The sequence below is a fragment of the Mycosarcoma maydis genome, chromosome 11, assembly GCF_000328475.2.
Source record: "Mycosarcoma maydis chromosome 11, whole genome shotgun sequence".
Taxonomy (NCBI): Eukaryota; Fungi; Basidiomycota; class Ustilaginomycetes; order Ustilaginales; genus Mycosarcoma; species Mycosarcoma maydis.
The window spans coordinates 466649-480232 of NC_026488.1; the positions used below are offsets into that span (position 1 = coordinate 466649).

The following is a 13584-nucleotide window of genomic DNA, read 5'->3' on the forward strand; positions in this document are numbered from 1 at the left end:
CGATTGGTCGCTTGTGTGTCACTCGACGCATCCATAAGCCTGCTCTCAGAAAATACGTGATTGATGCCAAAGTGGATTGGACGTGCTGCTGCTACAAGTCAAAGTCGCTGTCTTCGTCGTCCTGGACGATTTTTTTCCTAGTGAACTGTAGAATGTTGGTAAAAGTACAGACATAAGTGGAAACCATGATGAGCAGCTCATTCATGACTGTGGCATCCAGGTCGAGAGAGTCGCACTTACAGTGATCTTTCCTGCACCTGAGTCAGCGGAAGAAGCCTGGTCCACTTGGTCGAGGAGACCGATGAGTTGATCTTCGGTGATTCTGCCTCGGATCTGACCTGATTGAGCCATACGGATGAGCAGGTCGGTGATCTGTCTTGCCTTTTGCGGCTTGACAAGGCCGATTCTCGACACTTTCAAGCACGCGATCATGTGCCGATGATGTAGCGTAAAGGGTCAGTAGTTTGGTCTAGATGCCTTGATAGGGTTGGGCAGAGCATCAGGGTTGCTACTTACATCGTTCTCTCGCCTCAGCATCGAGAATGCGGCTGAGCATTTGACGCTTCATCTCTTCCTGTTGTGCTGCTTGGTCTTCCTGACTTTTACCGGATGCTCCACCGGATCCGCCTTGTGGTGCTCCGAAGCCTGTAAGAAGGTAAGAGTCAAGTTGAAGAGGTCAGCACCCGCACCATCCCTGCTGCGCACGGCAAATGGAACAACTGCGGACTTACCACCTGGACCGATTGAACCTCCAGAGCTGGAGCCGGCGCCCCCAGCGCCACTCCCTCTGAGTTCGGCCATACGAGCAGCACGAATTGCTTGCAGTTCGTCGTCCTCCATGGTGGTAGATGGTAGGTGTTGGCGTGCGGGTGAGGTGTGCGAGCGAGTCACAAGTGTGTAGCAAGTCACGACTGTTGGGTGAGCATGGCGCTTTCCAAATTTTGGCAGCGCGCATCTGTCCGACTCCCGAAATTTTGGGCTCCTGCTGGACACGTTTGAATCATGCTTCTTGAACGCACACTCACGGCTACTTACAGTACTTTGGCCTGGAATTCGTGCGTCAAGTGCGTGAAACGTCACAAAAGTCCTCGGCACTATTCGTGATTGCGACTGATGGGTGATGAACGACTACGTGCGGCCAGAAAGCATCTGCTCTGTATCGGATGATACCCGATGTTAGGCCATACATCGGCTTATACCCGATGATGGTGGGATCACATCAGCAACAGAGGAGGCTGGTGACGTGAATTGCAATCCCCGCACACAGCACACGGCCCGCTGCCCACGGCCTATGGCCCACGCATTCACGCCTCGCTGTCAGATTAGCGGAGGGTGGGTACATTTGCAGTCATGAAACGCAAGAAGCACTCAGATTGCGACGACCAAACGCCGTAGGCTGTGATACAAATAGACTAAACGGCATCGCTGCAATCGATCTTGTTCCTGAAAGGGCTTTTTAGGGTTGCTAGGCCGGCCACCTTGCAACGGATAAACTGGGGAGATTGGTGACGGTCGACATCGCGATTGCATGGTCTAGATGGTTGTCTTGACAACGCGGAGCGAGGTTGGAAGTGCGGTTTCTGAGCGGCGTTTGTTTGCCTCGGCGTGTAGTCGTGAGTAATCAAGCAAGACCCAGCTCAAGCTTGGTCTGCCAGCTCGACTTGGAAGGCGATCGTCCATATGACCGCACTTGTATCATCATGTCCTGTCGATAACAGTTGCAATGTTGGTTAATACTGTGCCTCGGCCACCTGTGGCTGCTTAGCTATGGTCATGGTCAGCGGGCACAGTCGAACGGGAATCGTGAATCGTGAATCGTGAATCGTGAATCGTGAATCGTGAATCGTGAATCGTGAATCGTGAATCGTGAATCGTGAATCGTGAATCGTGAAACGCGAATCGATCGCGTCCAATATGCTACTTATTATTCGTGATTAGCCGGGATTACTCATTTTCAACTTTTTACAAAATTAGATCGTTTCTGACAGTCATCACGAGTCTCAGAGTGTGGGCCGCATGAACTGCTGCTGCACGTCCTCAGCCCCCAGGCTGAGACACTCACTGAGGATCCACAGAAAAGACGATAGAGGGTTGCACACTGTGAGACCAGTAACAAATCAGTCGCAACTAGTCACAAGCCTCCACGATTCGTGCTAGCAACGCCTCTTGTCTTGTTCATTACAAGACTGATTGCGGGGATTAGCAGATTGCACGATAATGCGCCAACGATATTAGTCTGGCTGCGGAGAGCTACAGTATGTGTTTATGGACAAGGGCATTGCCGAGCGACAGAACAAGGGCTATGTGACAGCTTCGACAGGCTTGATTCTGCAAGGAGAATGTGCGTCTAGGCTTCTAAGGTAGGAGCTGCATCACTCGAGACTCGAGACTTAATTCAAACGCAACAGCCTCATGTCTTCCCACCGAGCTATCAATTTACGCACCTACGTGCTGATATCGATGAATCCGACCTTGTTCGAGCCGAGCGATTCGTGATTGACGAGATAGCGGAAACCCCGACGATGGATAGTAGAGAAAACGGGCGATCCGATGACAGAAAAGAGCCAAGCTGGTTCAAAATCTGGCATCGGCAGCAACCCTGCAAAGACAGATAAGAGCACATGTGCACATCGTATCTGGATGTCAGTAACTACATGAAAGCATGGATTCCGCCGACGGCATACGAGGTGCTTGAGCGTCTCCTTCTGTCATGGCTCGGCTCGACAGCTCGAGTTCCGAGTTGTGCGCTGGATTCACTACTCGTTGCTCTTCGCTCGTTGGGCGCCCAAAATCACAGCCGAATGGGAAACAAATATGCAGGTGTTGGGCGTAGCGAGGTGTTCGAAAAACCTCGGCTTTTCGCTTCCAATCCTCAATCACAGAATCACGAGTGAATCGCGAATCACGAATCACGAATCACGGAATCACGATTCACGATTCACAGAAGCACCAAAGCGCCGCTCGACAGCGCAAACGGCGGCGACAAGAGTTGCAGCAGCTGCAGCTGTTGGCCTTCGCTTGTGTGCTTCGGCTAATCGCCAAGCTGACTTTCCATTTTGGGTTTGGGTTTGGGTTGGGGCTGGGGCTTGGGGGCTTGGGGGCTTGGGGGCTTAGGTCGATCTTGTCATCACACACTGTATCCTGAAACTGCTTATGCTCCGTACGCCAACTCAGAATGTCACACAAAATCGCGATGCATGTCGTGGCTTTCATCGTCCTGTGTTTTGATTCACGCTTCTCATCTCGGCTCGTTCCGAGTTGAGTTGGCTTGGCTTGGCTAGAGCTGGTTGAGAACCACGAACCACACAAATCACTGAATGCATGCATTCTTGGAAGCTTACGAGGATGGCCTGGCCTGGCCTCGCCTCATTGTGATTAACTGCTCGACTCGACTCGTACTTTTTTCCTGGGCGCTCCGATGTGAGGCGCTGTTTCCTTGTCTTGGAGCCCCTTCAGCGACCAGGCTACGCTAACACACCCTTGCGCTAGTCTGCCACAACGTCACCGACCAGCTAGCTACCCTCGAGTCTGTCTGAGAGTCAATTGGAATGACATTCACGATTTGTGATCATTGATTGATTGGTTTAGGATTTCCTTCATTTCCTCGAGTCTTGATCATCAGCACGTCTCTTCTTCCCTTTGCTTTACATTTCTCCCTTTCAATCCCTTCCGGTCCTTCCCTTTTCCTTTTCTTCCCTATCCCTATCCCTCCGCTTGCCTCATCCTTTCATCTCAGAAACGTCTCATAGTCGACCATCGTCTGAACACAACATACCAGCCAAGCATCCTCACTCGAGAGACCGTCCTTCGATCGCAACTCTGCCCAACCCTGCGATTTTCATTCAGATCCGTCGCTGTTCTGCCATTCTGCACTATCGCATCAAATACGCCGAGCGCAGCCAGATACCACCGCCAATGATCAGCTCGCTTCAATAGTCTTTGCTTGCGATTGGCGGCTTTGCTTTTTTGCTCTGCCCAACGCCTCTGCTTCTGCGCTTCTAGCTTTCTCGCAAGACGTTCACATCAGCTGAGCTCTCTGTACAGCCACCGTCTTGCTTGCACTAGGCATCCACAACCTGATCACGACGAAATGATCAAGAGTCATCCCTATCAATTCCAATCGTCCGCCGAGACAGAGCACCAACTCGCTTCCAACGATGTTACCTCTCCAGCCGGCCTGAGCACGCAGCTTCGGCCGTCCAAAGCCTCCAAATCCTCAAGATCAACTCTCCTCTCCTCTGGCACCAACTCTACCTCCTCGAGCCGCCCCGTCTCGGCTCACCTCCGCTCCGAGCTCTTTGACGCCATCGTCCAGGCAGCCGACCCCAGACACCCAGATCATGCAGCCTGGCAGGATCGATACGGAGCCCTCTCGAGCACTTCATCGCGCGCCTCAGTAGCAAGCAGTCACAAACGTGAAAAGCCGTCCGCTCCTTCCGCATCTGCTCCTCTGTCCACTCGCCAGTCTTTCGACCATTCAGAACTCTCGGCTCGCAGGAAAACGCCATCCCGCAGATCTGGCATCAGGGATTTGCCTTCTCGTGCCACTCAAGACGCCCTAGGCTCAGATGCCGATGATCCTGCGACAAACGAGGCGCCCTATTCATCGCTTCGTGCCTCCTTTGAAGGCTCTGTCCGCTCCTATCAGTCACCCTCTGTCGCCAGCTCGAGCCATCGACGTCGAAATCGCAGACTTCGCGACGCACCTAAGCCACTCGTGCCTCCCATTCCACCACCGAGGATTACCAGCTCCCCCAATTGGCAGACCACCTTTGGCTCTCCATCCCTTCCCGAGCTCACCAGCTCTTCGACACCGCGTGCCCCTGCTCATCCTTCTTCCAGTAACACCAGCGATCATCAAGATCGCGCCTACCTCCACGCTCGTCCGCAGCGCCTCCTTGCTTCTCCACCGCCACCTTCATCCTTGCGTATGCCTCATCCTTACGCTTCTGCTCTCACTTTCGCCAAAGAGCACGAGCCAGACTTGGAACCTCGAACATCTTTGTCCGCCGTTGATTCAGCCTACACCTTCCCAACAAGCGCTCGCTCACCTCCTCAAAATTCGACCTTCACCTCGAATCTATCCAATCGTACGGCGCAAGCCATCATTCAAGAGCCAGAGCCACATGGCAATAGCCACCTGCAATCGCCTCGGCAGTCGGCACCGATCTTAGCCACATCTTCATCATCTGCTCTGCAGAACACAATCCTGCACACTCCAGATGGGTTTCACAGTTCAGACTACAGCGCTGCCCCGCGCAAGTCGACGAGCAAGATTCGAAAGCTCCTTGGCTCTGCAGCGCCTACACTTGCTGCATCGTCTTTCCCCGACAAGGCACGTTTACCCGCTCAAGCAGACTCGGAGGCGTATCCGCCGCCTTCTCGGCAAAAATCTGCACCAGCGGTCCCGCCAAAGGATTTTGCCCGCAACGGACATCAGACGAGTGCATCCCTTTCCCGAGCACCTGTCTCAGCATTTCAGAGCCCCGTTGCCGAAACAAAGGCTACGCGCCAAAGTCACGATGCAGCACGGACTGTCGATTTGGACATATTTCCTATGTGTCGCGATGATGAGTTCCGCACAAACGAGTTTGAGATGGACTCGACCGAGGACATGGACGCCGATACCGAACTTCTTGCCGCACACATGTCGCCGCCAAGCTTCCGATATACATCATCTACACCGGCAGCTCGTTCTGGCGTGATGCGGCGTAGCCTCGACTCAATCATCTCTCCGTTTCGCGCCGGCCTGCTCAACGGCGAACCATCCGCTACCAGTGCAACTGCGGCACCAACCGCAAGTTCCAATCTTAGCGTTCCCATTCATGAGCCGATCGCTGAGGGCCGACGCAGCTTCTCCGACTCGCGATTCGGCAGGTCCTTTCTCCCCCGTCATCGTCCTGCAACTTTTGCAAGGCAAGCGCGACCGCTCAGCAAAGTCGTCGATCATCCAGATAACGAGGTTGGCGAAGTACCTTCCACGGTCGATCTCACACAAGGTTCAAATCATCCAGATGCCGCATCGGATGCGCATTTGCAATTCGAGATGCAGGACATGGCTCCCAAGATAAGCGACCGAGCTACGATCACTGGCATCAAGCGACCAGACATGTCGACTAAGACGGCCGGCTCTCGAAGCCTGGTAAGCACCTATAGTCGTTCCACCAGCAACCTACGCGACTTGTCGCACACGTCCCACTCATCTCCCGTCTCGCAACATCGTCCACGCGGCAAGTTTGGTGGTCTGCTCATCAGGGTCAAGGGTTCTGTCACTCCAAAAGGGCTCAACCTTGCTACGTCGCCGCCAAACTCCAGCCCATCTGCGCCCTCTCGATCGGCTGAGGCTTTCGATCTCAACTTTCCAATGTCAGAGCAGGCTGCTTCAATGTCGGCGTCACCATCCTTCAGTGGCAATTTCTCCAACGGCTTCATGTCTAAGAAAGTGGAAAGATCTTTTCGAGCACGCGTCAAATCCTTGACCGCACTCTCGTCATCTCGCAGCAAAGAAGAGATCGACAATGTGCCCCCAGTCCCAGCTATACCGGTAGCTTTTGCCGCACCAGAAGACGTGGTGACTCGATCGATTTGGGAAGAATCACCTCAGTTGCCGACATCTTCCCAGTTCCCCTCGGAAAAGAGCTCGCGAAACCTTGGAAGGTTGCTTCGACGCAAGAAGATGCAGCAACATCCGATAACAGCCGTCGACGTCTTTGTACCAACGACGCCAAAGAGGTCTTCGCCTCATGTCGTGGAAGAGTCTGCCCCAAGGTCGTCAACGTCGTCCGCTCGTGGCTTTGATGTTGTGGAGCAGTCGGGTGATCCTGCCAATATCGCCCAATCGCGCATCACCATTCGCAAAACATTGAGCCCAGCGCTACTGAGTGACACGCCTCAAACAGGGATCGAGGCAGGATTGGTAACCGAGCAGCTTCGTCACTTTGATGCCGATGTCATCTCTACTGGCAACGGCGGGACAGCAGACACGGAAACTGCTTTGTTGTCGCCCTCGACAGACGATTCCGCAGAACTCGGAGTTGAGGTAGAGGGGGACGAGCAGCGATTTAGATCGCCATTGGGCCGTTTCATCCGAGGCCAGCCTCGCGTCGACCGTCTCTCACGCGTCGAGGAGTTGAGCGAACGTCTTTCGTGGATCGCTGAGCCGAACGAGTCCAAAGGCGTGCGGCCTTCCGCTTCGGTGCCTCTCTCGGGAACATCCAACCGCAGTTCGCGCTCCTTTGCTGAACACAGACTGGTACGCACGAGTACTAGCGGGAACCTGCGTGTGCAGACTCTGCCTTCGACACTCGAGTTGGCTGTCACGAAGGATTCACGTACCAGAAAAGTCAGCCTAGATATGCTGCGACCCAGCAAAAAGCAAAGCAGTTTGAGCCATCAGGATGCCACAACATCCATGCCATCTTCGATCTTGAGTTCTCCTGCGGCCGCGAATCTCCTTTCAACGCCAAAGGGTTCGGCGACTCCAGCTCTGCGCGAACAACTGACGCCTTCATGGCGTTCGACGAGTTTCAGTGCACAACGAAGCGCCCGAACGTCATTCTCGCAAGACCGGGATCGAGCGCCTGTCGCGAGCCCCTTCAGTCCGCCACTGCCATCGAGTCGTGGCGTCGGCCAGGCATTTAAACGACTGGGAATCAAGGGAAAAAACAAGAAGGGCGGTAAAGGCATCGGACCTGCGGACCTCATCGTGGTAGATTTGGGTGACGATACCAATTTAGATCAGAGCTGGCGACCATCCATGTCGGTTGAATCGAGGCCATCATTTGGAGCAGAAGCGCGACCCTCTTTCAGCAGCATGTTGCGGCCTACGTTCGGAGGAGGCAGGCCAAGCTTTGACGCGACGGCACGGTCCGACGTCGAATCGAACGGCTTGATACCTAGCCCTGTGACCCCCTCCTTTGGCAGTCACGGGCTGAGCCAAAAGCTGTCGAAGGAGACGAGCAAAAGCACCGCATCATTGCAAACCGCACTTGCGGATGGCGACGGAAGGCTGGCCGCAAATGGAAGTCAAGTAGCCGGCTTAGGTATCAACTCGCTGACTTGGGCTGAGGCCATCCCGTCGCAGAAGGGAGAGAATGTCGACCTTTCGGGTAGCACTTCTGACGGAACCTTTACTACGCACGGCATTCAAACGCCGGAAAACGGATCGGTGTCGCACAGCTACATATCGCAGATGCCCAGTAGAACAGACTTGACCGGCGCCACGACTCCGCTTGCTGGCAGAGCAAGCATGGACTCAGCGTCGCAGCCAACGCCGCCGACTGTGAAATCAAGTGAACTGCTGGCGCTCGAGGCGATGCTCGGTCGATTCCCTCAGCAAGAAAAGGTGTTACTGCAAGACATTTCTGCACGCGTTGCTCAAAGCGCCGATGCCAAAGCCGGAGGTGCTGCGTAGTCCGTTTGGCGACGCTGTTCTCGTCCATCCTCATGTCTTTTCGTCGTTCTTGGCAAGAGACTGTCATTGTCACGCACAGTAAATAAGTGTGCATTTGTAATTCTTGATGATCTCGTTCACATTTCTCGTGTGTCTCTGGTGTTTGACTGAGTTGGACAATGTTGAGGATGCTGGTGCGTGAAGCACATGACATGGAGCACAGAGATTGTGACTCACGATTGTCAGACAACTTGTTCACGCTGTGATGCACGACGCACGACGCACAGCGCAGTCAGTAGTGATAACAACTTTAAGAGGTACACGATAATTCGGACGTGAGTGAAGCTTTTTGGAGAAGACTGCGGCGGAGAACAGAGACTTTTGTGGCGAAAGTCTTGTCGTGTCTTGGAGGGGTTTTGAGAGAAGCTGGTTTAGACTTTTCTGGAAGGAAATTCATACAGCGCAGCCTCACGCCTTGTTGCGGCTCTGCAACAACACTCACGTACTGTGTGACTCGCGACTGACAATCACGAATTGCTTCTCGTCTCTGTGGCTCGGTTTGGCATGCATCAACCATCACGTTGTTCCGATTTGCCGCTGTCAGCCTCAAGACTACATTTGGGTTGGAATCACGATGGAGGAATCTACAACGACAACAACAACATCGACGCTGTTGCCAGGGGGGTTTCACGCGTTCAATCCGCAAGCCGACTTTTCGGATAACAAGGAGACCAATGTTTCACGTCCGCTTACCGATGCTGTCATTACGATCCGGATCATCAAGTCGTTCGAGTTTCGATCGATGAAAGCGTACGTGATCAAGTCGATCGATCTCACTACTACCACCGTTTCGGAATTGGAAGACATGTGTCGGGCCGAGGTGAAGCGCAATTCGAGCTTTCGAGCGTTTCGCAGTTATGCCGATCAGCTAGATACTTTGAAGCTTTACACTCGCGCGCACGGATCCAAGACGACGAATCTGATCATCAATCTGGACCACCCGGAGTGGGTGCTCGAAGACGCCAACCTAGGCGCACTCGTCAATGGACAGTCGAACGAGCGACTGACAAAGCAAAACACCACCTTGGCTCAAATAGGCATCGAAAACGAAACCGAGTTGAGCTTCTTCAACAGGCAGGCGTACGAACAATTCCTGGCCAACCCCAACACCAAATGGGACGCAACAGGTTGAAGCTATACAAAACGTCCAAAATCACCAATGTTCACTATACCCTCACCTACCGCTCCGATCTTCTCAGAGCTACGCCGTGCTGCTCCGACACCCTTCTTCCACGCCGACGCTCGAGCCAACAACTCTCTTGACCGACACAGCCAAATCATCTGTCTTTCGGTGACTCTTAGCTCAACTAGCAACTGCACATGCCATTGATGCCACCTGAAACGTTGTTGCACGCAAGAATGACACCGCACAACCTCACCTGTTTGCAGAAAACTTGCACATGGACACACTTGACTGTAAAACAAGGATTGCATGTGCTGAACAGAGAGCGTGAGAACGAAAGAACGAAAGAACGCAGATGACGATGACGATGACGACGACGACGAAAAGCAAAGCGGAACATCAAGAGCTCGCATGGCATGAGTGAAGACTCAATCCTCGATGGCCATATCTTCCAAGTCGTCGAGCAACTCGTCCAGTCCGACACGCGGTGCATCGTCATCGCCCCACTCACTCTCGCCATCGGTGGTCATGCCGTCGTCGAAATCGGCGTCTTGCTCGACACCATCCATCGCCAACGCAGTTTCGCGCTCCGCCTTGATCTGTGCGGCGCGTTCCTTGCGCAGTCGCTTCTCTTCCTCCTTCTTGGTATCTCGGTACAGGTTGACCGTGCCACGCATTTCTTCGTCCTCCTCGAGCTCGCGCAGGAACAGCTCGTAGTCTCGCTCGACACGTTGCGAGTCCAAGCCACCACGCCGTCCCACCGCTCCTCGTCCCACAGCTCCTTCCGTGGTAGCATCCTCGGCTTCCTTTGCCATCGACTTGAGCTTCCACATACGGTTCTTCGAACGCTTCTTGCGCTCGGGGTACGACTTTTTGACCAGAACCACGTCCGGCATACGGTCCGCGGGGATGGTGTCCCAGGTAGCTGAGTTGAAGTTGGCGATGCGTAGGTAGTAACCCATAACTGTGTCACCTGGTTGCAAGATGGCTCCCAAATGCGTGCGCGTGTGGTAAACGGCATCAGCTTCGCCAAACGAGGCGGCATTGAGTGGCGAGACCTGCGCATCCGCCTCTTCGAGACGTCGATTCTGCACACCATGTGTGTTGGTGGCGTAACGTCCGGTGGGTTCAATGTCGAGCACGAGGAACTCGACCATTTCCGGGATTGTGGCGAGAGCCGGTTGCGGATCCCTCCAGTACTTTTCCGCCGGCACTTCGGCGATTTGCAAGCTGATCGGATCGATGAATCGCAACGAATTGGTCACCTTGTGGCAAAGCACGAGCTGACCAATGTTACCAAGCTGCTTGGCCATCTTGAGCGGTAAACACACCAGATCGTCTTTGCAAATGGGTGCGATTTCGACACTGTAGGTAAACTTGTAGTTGGTGGTGGATGTGTGTACATCCATCGAGATCACCTGTTCCGACTTGGTTGTCTTGATAGGGACGACTGAGTTGAGGAACTCGACCATCTTGATGGCATGTGCTCGTTGCGTGTAGAAGAAATCCAGACCGTCTTTCTTCTCGTTGATAGACACAGTATTCTGATGCGCATTGTGTTTGAGAATGAGCTGCTCGAGATAGAGGAAGGTACGCTTGTGCTGCACTTTTTGTCGCACCTGCACCATGGCGCGCCATGTGTTCTTAGCCGCCAGACGCGTGCAATCGGGGCATTGGCCGTATTGCACGACGAACTCGACTTCGAAGTACTGCTGCAAGATGGTGGATGTGAAGACTTCCTTCTGCACTGTAAGCTTGACACGAAGACGCTTGCTGTGCGGTTCGGTCCAGATAAAACCGGCGTCGATGAGCCGAACTTTGTTGAGCCCTTTGAGCTTCTTGAGACAGATGGCGAGCAGCTCTCTCGACTCGAGACGAGCCGGGACCCACGAGTTGGGAGGGTTGAGATACCTCTCACAATTTCGGCAGAAGTTGACCGTGGCTTGCTTGGGAACCGACTCGGTGATGTCGACCGAATTCCTCAAGCACGAAAGACAGAGGTTGGCATTATTGGGTGCGATGGGCGTACCGCAATCGGCGCAAAGCACCATGTGCTGCGCTGCTGGAGGGTGGTACTCCATATCGTCGTCAAGTCCGAGTATTGAGGAGAGCAAGAGTGTCCTAGGTTCCGGGAAATGTTCTTCCGGCAGATGGTGGTGACAGGAGTCGACTTGGTTGAGTCGAGGAGTTTGCACCTCTACATAACAACGGTGATGCTAATTCAGCGCTGCTATTTCAGACGCAGCTTAGAGACATTTTTTTTTTGAAGGTGGAGAAATTTTGGGATGTCATGTGTGGGTTTAGCATTGGTTAACTGAGCTTCAAGCATGACAAAAAAATTTCCAAAACTTCCTTTGTCGGTTGCTTTAGAGAGCCCATCGGGGTACGCCGCGCCGATTGAGCAGATCTGTCAAGCGCGCTTCTCAACAGACCTCCGAGAGCCGAACTCTTGTGCAGCTCTTTGACGTAACGCACAAAGGCTCTTGCTGAAGTGTGGAGGAGGTACAAGTCTTGAAGAACACATCATCTCCGAACGCTTTGAGTCATTGCTGACACCTCAACAAGACACCACCACCCATCCTCCGGTCCGTCGATCTTGTTCATCGAGAATTGGAATTCAGCCGAATACTTTGTGTTGAAAGAAAGCGCAAGGATAAGCACAGAAAGCCCAAACCGCGGCGAGCCGAACCACAGCCATCATGTAAGTGTCTCTTGAGGAGATCCGACGGCATAGCCGTACGCTGACCACGTCAACTTCCGAAGCGGAAACAAGGACTGACTGATCGGAGCACCTCTACTCGCGTCACCCACACAGGTCTGGCTCCTCTTCAAATCTCACGGACCGAATGGACTCGCCAGCTCATGAGACCACAAGACAATTTGTCCAACAGACCGGCGCCGCTATCTTTACATTGGATGGGTGAGTCAAGTTCTGGAGTGTCCGAGCTTCTCTAAACGACACGAGGTGCCTACATTGTCTGAGCGAATCACCACTGATTTTTATATTTCGTCTCAACGATCCACGCTTACAGCGAACGGGGGTCTGGTAGATCACAGCTCTGTGCACAACAGTCTGACGGCCGTCTCACATGCACAGAGATCGCTTTGGAAGGTACGTTTGTGTCCCCTGTTGTCTATCAGCCTGCACATATATGACACGCGGCTTACTGTCCTATTTATGTTATGTCTGGCAGCCAAATCCCTCTTCTCGACGATGCAAAGCCTCAACTTCTTCTGCACCTTGCCGCAAGATCCGTCCAAGACACACATCAACTGTCAACGCATCCCTTCTTCGTAGTTGTATGTGCGGATACACAACAGTGCTACCCAGATCACACCTTCAACATAATTAAATCTAGCAGATCCTGCTTTCTGGAACGTGAGTTCCCCCTATCGGTGATTTAGAGGAGCGCCGCACCGATTCGGCAGTTTGGCTGAAAGCATCTTTTTGAAGAAGCAAAGCATCGAACATGTTGGATTCGAAGCGACAGTCACAAATGCCAGCGTGAGGACGTCCGCCGCTGATATTGCATTTGAGGACCGGATCAAATGAACCCAATCCTTTCTCTCTCCTGACAAGTATGCTTGGCGTGGCCACATCCGGTCACGAGTGTGCAGAACCTTGGTGAGCGCTAAACCGGGGCAATTTCCGAGCAAGAAAGAGTCGTGAGTGTGTTTCGTGCCCTTCGTTCACTTTCGAAGCGCTCGCTGTCGTGTCGATGGAAGTCAAATCACGAATCATCATCCACGACAAGCTCGATGACCGTAAAGTGGAAAACAAAACCCCCCCGACACACAGAAGCCAAATCGTGAATATCGGCAACATACAGTAAGTCAACATCAACTATGTTATTCATGACGATTTTTCACAAGGCTTCCGACGGTGCTGCGGCCCGAATTGGATGGATCAGGAAAATCAATGGGTGGTAAAGCTGGATACATAGAGAGAGAGCGCCGACGTTGGTTCGAGTCTGAGCTGTTGTGCGTGATTCGAAAGGGTTCAGCAGTT

At 53.2% G+C, this 13584-nt stretch overlaps 5 protein-coding genes across 5 annotated transcripts; 3 read left to right on the plus strand and 2 right to left on the minus strand.

Moving 5' to 3' along the window:
• Positions 1-91: 91 nt before the first annotated feature.
• On the minus strand, positions 92-840 carry UMAG_11052 (uncharacterized protein; the record flags this gene model as incomplete). The annotated part of the gene is made up of 4 exons (XM_011392232.1): positions 92-145; positions 241-413; positions 517-645; positions 732-840. 4 exons carry the CDS (start codon positions 838-840, stop codon positions 92-94), a joined length of 465 nt encoding a protein of 154 aa, XP_011390534.1.
• Positions 841-4090: 3250 nt separating this feature from the next.
• Positions 4091-8413, plus strand: UMAG_04019 (uncharacterized protein; the record flags this gene model as incomplete). Its single annotated transcript, XM_011392166.1, has 1 exon — positions 4091-8413. The coding sequence occupies one exon, from the start codon at positions 4091-4093 to the stop codon at positions 8411-8413; it is 4323 nt and encodes a 1440-aa protein (XP_011390468.1).
• Positions 8414-9026: 613 nt separating this feature from the next.
• On the plus strand, positions 9027-9584 carry UMAG_04020 (uncharacterized protein; the record flags this gene model as incomplete). Its single annotated transcript, XM_011392167.1, has 1 exon — positions 9027-9584. One exon carries the CDS (start codon positions 9027-9029, stop codon positions 9582-9584), a length of 558 nt encoding a protein of 185 aa, XP_011390469.1.
• A 419-nt stretch (positions 9585-10003) lies between these two features.
• On the minus strand, positions 10004-11656 carry UMAG_04021 (putative ribosome-binding protein NMD3; the record flags this gene model as incomplete). Its single annotated transcript, XM_011392168.1, has 1 exon — positions 10004-11656. The coding sequence occupies one exon, from the start codon at positions 11654-11656 to the stop codon at positions 10004-10006; it is 1653 nt and encodes a 550-aa protein (XP_011390470.1).
• Positions 11657-12274: 618 nt separating this feature from the next.
• Positions 12275-12873, plus strand: UMAG_11053 (uncharacterized protein; the record flags this gene model as incomplete). The annotated part of the gene is made up of 4 exons (XM_011392233.1): positions 12275-12276; positions 12391-12495; positions 12608-12687; positions 12770-12873. Coding segments are annotated over 4 exons (291 nt in total).
• Between the last annotated feature and the right edge of the window lie 711 nt (positions 12874-13584).